This window comes from Notothenia rossii, assembly GCF_949606895.1.
Source record: "Notothenia rossii genome assembly, chromosome: 7".
In the NCBI taxonomy this organism is placed as follows: domain Eukaryota; kingdom Metazoa; phylum Chordata; class Actinopteri; order Perciformes; family Nototheniidae; genus Notothenia; species Notothenia rossii.
The window spans coordinates 85,098,455-85,109,197 of NC_136905.1; the positions used below are offsets into that span (position 1 = coordinate 85,098,455).

Below are 10,743 nucleotides of genomic sequence, written 5' to 3' on the forward strand. Positions count from 1 at the left end.
ATCAGACACCAGTTATTTGGTTTGTTTATCCTAAAGCTGGTGTAAAATCACTATTATTTTGATATAAATCATTCTGAGTTATACTAGAGAGACTCGCTGTGTGTGTGTGCATTGACTAGTGGCACTCCTTTACTTGGTCATAGTAACACTAAAGTAGTCAGTCATGAGTGTTATCTATGCATTAGTACTTATTGACATGACTTCTTCCATGTTGTGTGATTCAAGCTGTTGTCTTCTGTCCATCAGGCCAACGTTTGTCCACAGATTCCTCATTAAATCCACCATTGAAGAGAGGATGCAGGCGATGATGAAGACAGCAGAGAAAAGGTGAATAAAGTTACAAAATAAACCTCATTATTATCCCACTAGCTTCTCCTCACATGGGCTAACCAAAGACTTATACTGAAGGAAACTCTTGCAACCCAGTCTCACGGCATTTCGTGTAATAGCCACGAAATAAATTGTATCTATTGATTCGTGTTCACCATCACAATTTTCCCATTTTTTTCGTGTCACACAGAACGATTTAAAAACCATGTATTTCTATTGGTAGTGTGTTTCGTGCCTGCACCACATATTTTTGTCCGGTCGGGTCTTGGAAGAGCGGAAGCTGTGTGGTTTATAAAAACATGTTCTTAATCAATATCAAGTCACGATTATTGTTTTTATTTTAAATTGTATAATGTCTGACTTTTTTTGCCGTCCGCGAGGAAAATAAATGTCTCAGAGCCTCAGAATACTGAAATCTGTATTTTTTAAATCTATTTTTCCTGCTAATTTGTTATTATTTACATTGCTTTAAAAATCGTTCTGTGTGACACGAAGAAAATGGTGAACACGAATCAATAGATTTGTTTCATGACTATAACACCAAATGTTGTGGGACTGGGTTAACTCTTGTGCCAGAGTTACAGAAGATACAGTAAACATACTAATAATACTAACAGTCAGGGGCGGACTGGGACTAAAAATCAGCCCGGGCATCTCGACCGGCCCACTTCGGTACAACTTGTAAATTGTCAATGGGGGGGTGGGGGGAGTGACTTATCCGACCGGCCCACATCGTGAGACCGGCCCACTTCGGTACCGGCCCATCGGGATTCGTCCTGAACGTCTCGATGGCCAGTCCGACCCTGCTAACAGTGCAAATTAAACTACAAACTAGCTTCTCAACATGGCTAACAACAGACTAGCTAACAACAGACTAGCTAACAACAGACTAGCTAACAACAGACTAGCCTCTACTAATAACAGACTAGCTAACAACAGACTAGCCTCTACTAATAACAGACTATCTAACAATAGACTAGCTAACAACAGACTAGCTAACAACAGACTAGCTAACAACAGACTAGCCTCTACTAATAACAGGCTATCTAACAATAGACTAGCTAACAACAGGCTAGCTAACAACAGACTAGCTAACAACAGACTAGCCTCTACTAATAACAGACTATCTAACAATAGACTAGCTAACAACAGACTAGCTAACAACAGACTAGCCTCTACTAATAACAGGCTAGCTAACAACAGACTAGCTAACAACAGACTAGCTAACAACAGACTAGCCTCTACTAATAACAGGCTATCTAACAATAGACTAGCTAACAACAGACTAGCTAACAATAGACTAGCTAACAACAGACTAGCTAACAACAGACTAGCCTCTACTAATAACAGGCTAGCTAACAACAGACTAGCTTCTACTAATAACAGACTATCTAACAACAGACTAGCTAACAACAGACTAGCTAACAACAGACTAGCTAACAACAGACTAGCCTCTACTAATAACAGGCTATCTAACAATAGACTAGCTAACAACAGACTAGCTAACAACAGACTAGCTAACAACAGACTAGCCTCTACTAATAACAGGCTAGCTAACAACAGACTAGCTTCTACTAATAACAGACTATCTAACAATAGACTAGCTAACAACAGACTAGCTAACAACAGACTAGCTAACAACAGACTAGCCTCTACTAATAACAGGCTATCTAACAATAGACTAGCTAACAACAGGCTAGCTAACAACAGACTAGCTAACAACAGACTAGCCTCTACTAATAACAGGCTAGCTAACAACAGACTAGCTAACAACAGACTAGCTAACAACAGACTAGCCTCTACTAATAACAGGCTATCTAACAATAGACTAGCTAACAACAGACTAGCTAACAATAGACTAGCTAACAACAGACTAGCTAACAACAGACTAGCCTCTACTAATAACAGGCTAGCTAACAACAGACTAGCTTCTACTAATAACAGACTATCTAACAACAGACTAGCTTCTACTAATAACAGACTATCTAACAATAGACTAGCTAACAACAGACTAGCTAACAATAGACTAGCTAACAACAGACTAGCTAACTATAGACTAGCTAACAACAGACTAGCTAACAACAGACTAGCCTCTACTAATAACAGGCTATCTAACAATAGACTAGCTAACAACAGACTAGCTAACAACAGACTAGCTAACAACAGACTAGCCTCTACTAATAACAGGCTATCTAACAATAGACTAGCTAACAACAGACTAGCTAACAATAGACTAGCTAACAACAGACTAGCTAACAACAGACTAGCCTCTACCAATAACAGGCTATCTAACAATAGACTAGCTAACAACAGACTAGCTAACTATAGACTAGCTTCTACTAATAACAGACTATCTAACAATAGACTAGCTAACAACAGACTAGCTAACTATAGACTAGCTAACAACAGACTAGCTAACAACAGACTAGCCTCTACTAATAACAGGCTATCTAACAATAGACTAGCTAACAACAGACTAGCTAACTATAGACTAGCTAACAACAGACTAGCTTCTACTAATAACAGACTATCTAACAATAGACTAGCTAACAACAGACTAGCTAACAATAGACTAGCTAACAACAGACTAGCTAACAACAGACTAGCCTCTACTAATAACAGGCTATCTAACAATAGACTAGCTAACAACAGACTAGCTAACAACAGACTAGCCTCTACTAATAACAGACTATCTAACAACAGACTAGCTAACTATAGACTAGCTAACAACAGACTAGCTTCTACTAATAACAGACTATCTAACAATAGACTAGCTAACAACAGACTAGCTAACAATAGACTAGCTAACAACAGACTAGCTAACAACAGACTAGCTAACAACAGACTAGCTAATAACAGACTAGCTAACAATAGACTAGCTAACAACAGACTAGCTAACAACAGACTAGCTAACAACAGACTAGCTAACAACAGACTAGCCTCTACTAATAACAGACTATCTAACAATAGACTAGCTAACAACAGACTAGCTAACAACAGACTAGCTAACAACAGACTAGCTAACAACAGACTAGCTAACAACAGACTAGCCTCTACTAATAACAGACTATCTAACAATAGACTAGCTAACAACAGACTAGCTAACAACAGACTAGCTAACAACAGACTAGCCTCTACTAATAACAGACTATCTAACAATAGACTAGCTAACAACAGACTAGCTAACAACAGACTAGCTAACAACAGACTAGCTAACAACAGACTAGCCTCTACTAATAACAGACTATCTAACAATAGACTAGCTAACAACAGACTAGCTAACAACAGACTAGCTAACAACAGACTAGCTAACAACAGACTAGCTAATAACAGACTAGCTAACAATAGACTAGCTAACAACAGACTAGCTAACAACAGACTAGCTAACAACAGACTAGCCTCTACTAATAACAGACTAGCTAACAATAGACTAGCTAACAACAGACTAGCTAACAACAGACTAGCTAACAACAGACTAGCTAACAACAGACTAGCCTCTACTAATAACAGACTATCTAACAATAGACTAGCTAATAACAGACTAGCTAACAATAGACTAGCTAACAACAGACTAGCTAACAATAGACTAGCTAACAACAGACTAGCTAACAACAGACTAGCCTCTACTAATAACAGACTATCTAACAATAGACTAGCTAACAACAGACTAGCTAACAACAGACTAGCTAACAACAGACTAGCTAACAACAGACTAGCCTCTACTAATAACAGACTATCTAACAATAGACTATCTAACAATAGACTAGCTAATAACAGACTAGCTAACAACAGACTAGCCTCTACTAATAACAGACTATCTAACAATAGACTAGCTAACAACAGACTAGCTAACAATAGACTAGCTAACAACAGACTAGCTAACAACAGACTAGCCTCTACTAACAACAGACTAGCTAACAACAGACTAGCCTCTACTAATAACAGACTAGCTTCTACTAATAACAGACTATCTAACAATAGACTAGCTAACAACAGACTAGCTAACAATAGACTAGCTAACAACAGACTAGCTTCTACTAATAACAGACTATCTAACAATAGACTAGCCTCTACTAACGATAGTAAAAACAGACTAGCTTATCTTTACTGTAGGTAATAACAGACTAGCTAACAACAGACTAGCCTCTACTAATAACAGACTAGCTAACAACAGACTAGCTAACAACAGACTAGCTAACAACAGACTAGCTAACAACAGACTAGCTAACAATAGACTAGCTAACAACAGACTAGCTAACAACAGACTAGCCTCTACTAATAACAGACTATCTAACAATAGACTAGCTAACAACAGACTAGCTAACAACAGACTAGCTAACAACAGACTAGCTAACAACAGACTAGCTAACAACAGACTAGCCTCTACTAATAACAGACTATCTAACAATAGACTAGCTAACAACAGACTAGCTAACAACAGACTAGCCTCTACTAATAACAGACTATCTAACAATAGACTAGCTAACAACAGACTAGCTAACAACAGACTAGCTAACAACAGACTAGCTAACAACAGACTAGCCTCTACTAATAACAGACTATCTAACAATAGACTAGCTAACAACAGACTAGCTAACAACAGACTAGCTAACAACAGACTAGCTAACAACAGACTAGCTAATAACAGACTAGCTAACAATAGACTAGCTAACAACAGACTAGCTAACAACAGACTAGCTAACAACAGACTAGCTAACAACAGACTAGCTAACAACAGACTAGCCTCTACTAATAACAGACTAGCTAACAACAGACTAGCTAACAACAGACTAGCTAACAACAGACTAGCTAACAACAGACTAGCCTCTACTAATAACAGACTATCTAACAATAGACTAGCTAACAACAGACTAGCTAACAACAGACTAGCTAACAACAGACTAGCTAACAACAGACTAGCCTCTACTAATAACAGACTATCTAACAACAGACTAGCCTCTACTAATAACAGACTAGCTAACAACAGACTAGCCTCTACTAATAACAGACTATCTAACAATAGACTAGCTAACAACAGACTAGCTAACAATAGACTAGCTAACAATAGACTAGCTAACAACAGACTAGCTTCTACTAATAACAGACTATCTAACAATAGACTAGCCTCTACTAACGATAGTAAAAACAGACTAGCTTATCTTTACTGTAGGTAATAACAGACTAGCTAACAACAGACTAGCCTCTACTAATAACAGACTAGCTAACAATAGACTAGCCTCTACTAACGATAGTAAAAACAGACTAGCTTATCTTTACTGTAGGTAATAACAGACTAGCTAACAACAGACTAGCCTCTACTAATAACAGACTATCTAACAATAGACTAGCCTCTACTAACGATAGTAAAAACAGACTAGCTTATCTTTACTGTAGGTAATAACAGACTAGCTAACAACAGACTAGCTAATACTAACAACAGACTAGCAAACGCTAACAACAGACTAGCTAACAACAGACTAGCTAACAACAGACTAGCTAAAAAACAGACTAGCTAAAAAACAGACTAGCTAACAGCTGACTAGCCTCTCCTCACAACAGCTTTTTAAACTTAAAATAAGTTTTAAGAAGCATCGGTTTTTGAGGACTTTGTAGACACATTTTGAATGTAATTGTAGTGATCAACAGCCATTGGTTTAGAGGCTTGTTGACATTAAAGGGTTGAACAGATGAATTAAATAACTGATCAAATCTTCCTCTCTTTTTAATCCAGTCACACCACCACCATGAAGCACTCGGAGGCCGCCGTGCTGACAGTGGCCGACCTGGCTGATCTGTTTACTGAAGAACATCTGGAGTCCATGTGAACACCTGGACACACACACACACACACACACACACACACACACACACACACACACACACACACACACACACTCTTCAAACAGTGCTGCTGATAGAAAACTCTGATTTTGCACATTTAAACTTTTTTGATATAAACTTACATTCCCAAAGTTATCAGGTGAGGGACAGCAGGCTGCAACACGTGGTATTATATTTAATGTCTGAATGCCTTTTCTCACTTGTTGTCATCAGTTACTGCGCCTGCTGTATGTTCGATGGTCACATTTAGACTACATTGTTTACAGGAATGTTGCTTGTTTCAGTCTTTTATGAAATATATGGATTTATACACAGGGGTTGAAACTAAATGTAGGTTTAAATATCGATGAATAATTTTTTAGATTTGGTATTTAAAATGTGGTAAAAGAGTGTAAATGTCCATCCTTGTTTTCCACGGTAATGTTGTGACATGTGTTTTTTAGTTACAATCCAAAAGATATTCACTTTAAAATGGTACAAAATGAGGGAAATCTATTTCTGACATTTGTGAAACTGACTTTCTGTGGCAGCTCCATCGTGTACTAACCTCTCTGTGATTTAAAGTAGAAAACAGAGGGTTGAGATCTCCTCCGAGCATTCAGGAATAAACACATTGATGTTGTTCCGACAGCTGTTTTTGTCCCGTGCTTTTATTGGGTTTTATTTCAGGAAGGAAGCCATCGACTTTTTACTCCCGCCTGTCAAACACAATCCAGCCCACGCCGTCTGATTTACACGACAAAACCAGATCCAGCGTCTCGGTAAATGATCTTGTAAATCCAGCGTATAAAAGTCACAGTTTGAATTGATATTCCCACGTACGTACAGAGTGCCTGGAGGAGGCTTTGGACACGTGGCTGTTCGGGGACCTTCTCTGTGTTTGAATGGGATTACATCGTGTGTTTTTTGGTGGTGTTTAAAGTGTTTTACGGCCCCCGCTCCTCACACTCGCGGCCCTTTGCCCTTGACTCGTAATGACTCTCCTCTGGACGATTCCCGCTCCAGTAAAGATTTTAAAGTGTGCAGAACAAAGGCTGGAGACGACAAAGAGAGCTGTTGATGTTCTGCATGGTTACCAGACGCAGAGAGGGTCACTTTACACATGTAAGACATTACAATCACTAAAGAGAAGTAACTAAGTACATTTACTCAAGTACTGAACTTAATGACAAGTTTGAGGTACTTTGGTGAGTATTACCATGTTATGCTACTGTGTACTTCTACTCAACTACTGTTCAGAGGTACATGGTGTACTTCTCCTCCACTCCATGTATTTAATACCTTTAGTTACTTCTCAGATGTGGATGAATGATGTGAAATCTAATCAAGTGTTAAATCAGACTTTAGTTCCACCTGGAGTAAATCCACCAGCTACCCTGCAGTATACAAAGTCATTCAGACTAGCTGCACCTTTACCAGCTTTGAGAACACTTTGATGATCAATCATTATAAAACATATCATATCTATTATTCTGAAATGGACCAATCTGCACAATGACTTTTTACTGTCTTTCACTATATTTTGATGAGAATACTTTTCTACTTTTACTTGAGGAACATTTTGAATGCAGGACTTTTACTGTAACAGAGTATTCCTACACTCTGGTACTTCTACTTTTACTCAAGTACAAGACCTGAGTACTTCTACTTTTACTCAAATACAAGATCTGAGTACTTCTACTTTTACTCAAGAACAAGATCTGAGTACTTCTACTTTTACTCAAGTACAAGATCTGAGTACTTCTACTTTTACTCAAGTACAAGATCAGAGTACTTCTACTTTTACTCAAGAACAAGATCTGAGTACTTCTACTTTTACTCAAGAACAAGATCTGAGTACTTCTACTTTTACTCAAGTACCAGATCTGAGTACTTCTACTTTTACTCAAGTACAAGATCTGAGTACTTCTACTTTTACTCAAGAACAAGATCTGAGTACTTCTACTTTTACTCAAGAACAAGATCTGAGTACTTCTACTTTTACTCAAGTACAAGATCTGAGTACTTCTACTTTTACTCAAGAACAAGATCTGAGTACTTCTACTTTTACTCAAGAACAAGATCTGAGTACTTCTACTTTTACTCAAGAACAAGATCTGAGTACTTCTACTTTTACTCAAGATCTGAGTACTTCTACTTTCACTCAAGTACAAGACGTGAGTACTTCTACTTTTACTCAAGTACAAGATCTGAGTACTTCTACTTTTACTCAAGCACAAGATCTGAATACTTCTACTTTTACTCAAGTACAAGATCTGAGTACTTCTACTTTCACTAAAGTACAAGACGTGAGTACTTCTACTTTTACTCAAGTACAAGATCTGAGTACTTCTACTTTTACTCAAGCACAAGATCTGAATACTTCTACTTTTACTCAAGTACAAGATCTGAGTACTTCTACTTTCACTAAAGCACAAGATCTGAGTACTTCTACTTTTACTCAAGAACAAGATCTGAGTACTTCTACTTTTACTCAAGAACAAGATCTGAGTACTTCTACTTTTACTCAAGTACAAGATCTGAGTACTTCTACTTTTACTCAAGATCTGAGTACTTCTACTTTTACTCAAGTACAAGATCTGAGTACTTCTACTTTTACTCAAGATCTGAGTACTTCTACTTTTATTCAAGAACAAGATCTGAGTACTTCTACTTTCACTAAAGTACAAGACGTGAGTACTTCTACTTTTACTCAAGTACAAGATCTGAGTACTTCTACTTTTACTCAAGCACAAGATCTGAATACTTCTACTTTTACTCAAGTACAAGATCTGAGTACTTCTACTTTTACTCAAGATCTGAGTACTTCTACTTTTACTCAATTACAAGATCTGAGTACTTCTACTTTTACTCAAGATCTGAGTACTTCTACTTTTATTCAAGAACAAGATCTGAGTACTTCTACTTTCACTAAAGTACAAGACGTGAGTACTTCTACTTTTACTCAAGTACAAGATCTGAGTACTTCTACTTTTACTCAAGCACAAGATCTGAATACTTCTACTTTTACTCAAGTACAAGATCTGAGTACTTCTACTTTCACTAAAGTACAAGACGTGAGTACTTCTACTTTTACTCAAGAACAAGATCTGAGTACTTCTACTTTTACTCAAGAACAAGATCTGAGTACTTCTACTTTTACTCAAGAACAAGATCTGAGTACTTCTACTTTTACTCAAGATCTGAGTACTTTTACTTTTACTCAAGAACAAGATCTGAGTACTTCTACTTTTACTCAAGATCTGAGTACTTTTACTTTTACTCAAGAACAAGATCTGAGTACTTCTACTTTTACTCAAGATCTGAGTACTTCTACTTTTACTCAAGAACAAGATCTGAGTACTTCTACTTTTACTCAAGATCTGAGTACTTCTACTTTTACTCAAGTCCCAGACCTGGGTACTCCAGACTGTAAGGGACTACAGTTTGTTGTTGTGCCCTGATGGTGTAATCCCAGTACTTGTAATCCATTACTGCCTGCTCCTCCTTGTTTCCTGGACTCCCCTCTGTTCACGCAGGAATCTCATTGTGAGGGGAGCATCACTCAGGCTGGTGTTTTAGAGGAGGGTCCGCTTCTTTAGAGGACAGATCTACAGCTGACAGGAGGAGACCCTGGAGACCCTCAGAGGAGTTACAGGGAGACACAGAGATTCTCAGAGAGTTAGAGAAGATGGCAGCGAGCCGCTTGGTGTTTTTCTGGATCCTGGTCGTCCTGAGGACAGCAGCTGGGTTCCTGCAGGAGGAAGAGGAGGGAGAGCCGGGGTCAGGGGTCACAGAAACAGGTAAGAATCACTCGTCATGTTTTCATCAGCAACAAAACATGTTGGAGAAAAGTCAGGACTTTAGTCTCAGAGCAAAAGCAAAACGTGATGCAGGTATTTAAAGAGTCTGTTTTCATCAGAGAAAGAAACGTTAGAGGATCTACAGAATCTACTTTGATCATCGAACAGTCATTTCTATTGAAAAGACTGAGGAAGGACAAATTGAATTCAAAAAGGTTTAATCCCTTAAAGAGCCAGAATACAAAACATCAGCGGATCAACAGAAGAAATATTAAATCATTTCTCCAAATATTTAGAGACTTGGCTGAAAGTTCAAGTTCCTCTCTAATCTGGAGTTCTGCTGCTTTGTTTTATATTCCAGTGAATATCTCTGGACCTGAGATAACCCTTTGTCAAGACTTCCTGATATTTTATAAACCAAACCAAGTTGCCGCTCTGTATTTCAAATAGATGATACTTGGTCTAGCTTCAAGTCCAGTAAAGAACTACTAAATTAAGGATTTAGCTGTCTTTATAATGCATCACAAGAAGTCTTATTTTAAAAAGTAAATGTAGTTACCAGATAGATTTAGTAAAGTCCATTTTAGTAGAAGTGCTGCAGTACTCCCACGTGTTTTTAATCCCTGACATGTAGTTATTGGTACGTCAGGTCTCAAAGACAACCAGGGAAGTAGTGGAGTACAAATAGGCTGCAGGGGTGAACACTGTTTTGGCTGGTGAGCTACTTTTGAAATGACCAGCTCACCGAGGTCTACCAACCAAAAATACAATCCCGAATTGCAAGGGTTGC

At 38.0% G+C, this 10,743-nt stretch overlaps 1 protein-coding gene across 1 annotated transcript in view; it reads left to right on the top strand.

Annotated features, from left to right (window-relative positions):
* LOC307046517 (E3 ubiquitin-protein ligase SHPRH-like) overlaps positions 1-6,801 on the top strand; it is a 27,882-nt gene extending 21,081 nt beyond the window's left edge. The window contains exons 17-18 of the mRNA XM_079692892.1: positions 247-327; positions 6,062-6,801. Coding sequence (XP_079549018.1) covers positions 247-327; positions 6,062-6,155 — 175 coding nt within the window. The 3' untranslated portion in view covers positions 6,156-6,801. The remainder of the gene's footprint in view (positions 1-246; positions 328-6,061) is intronic.
* Positions 6,802-10,743: the final 3,942 nt, after the last annotated feature.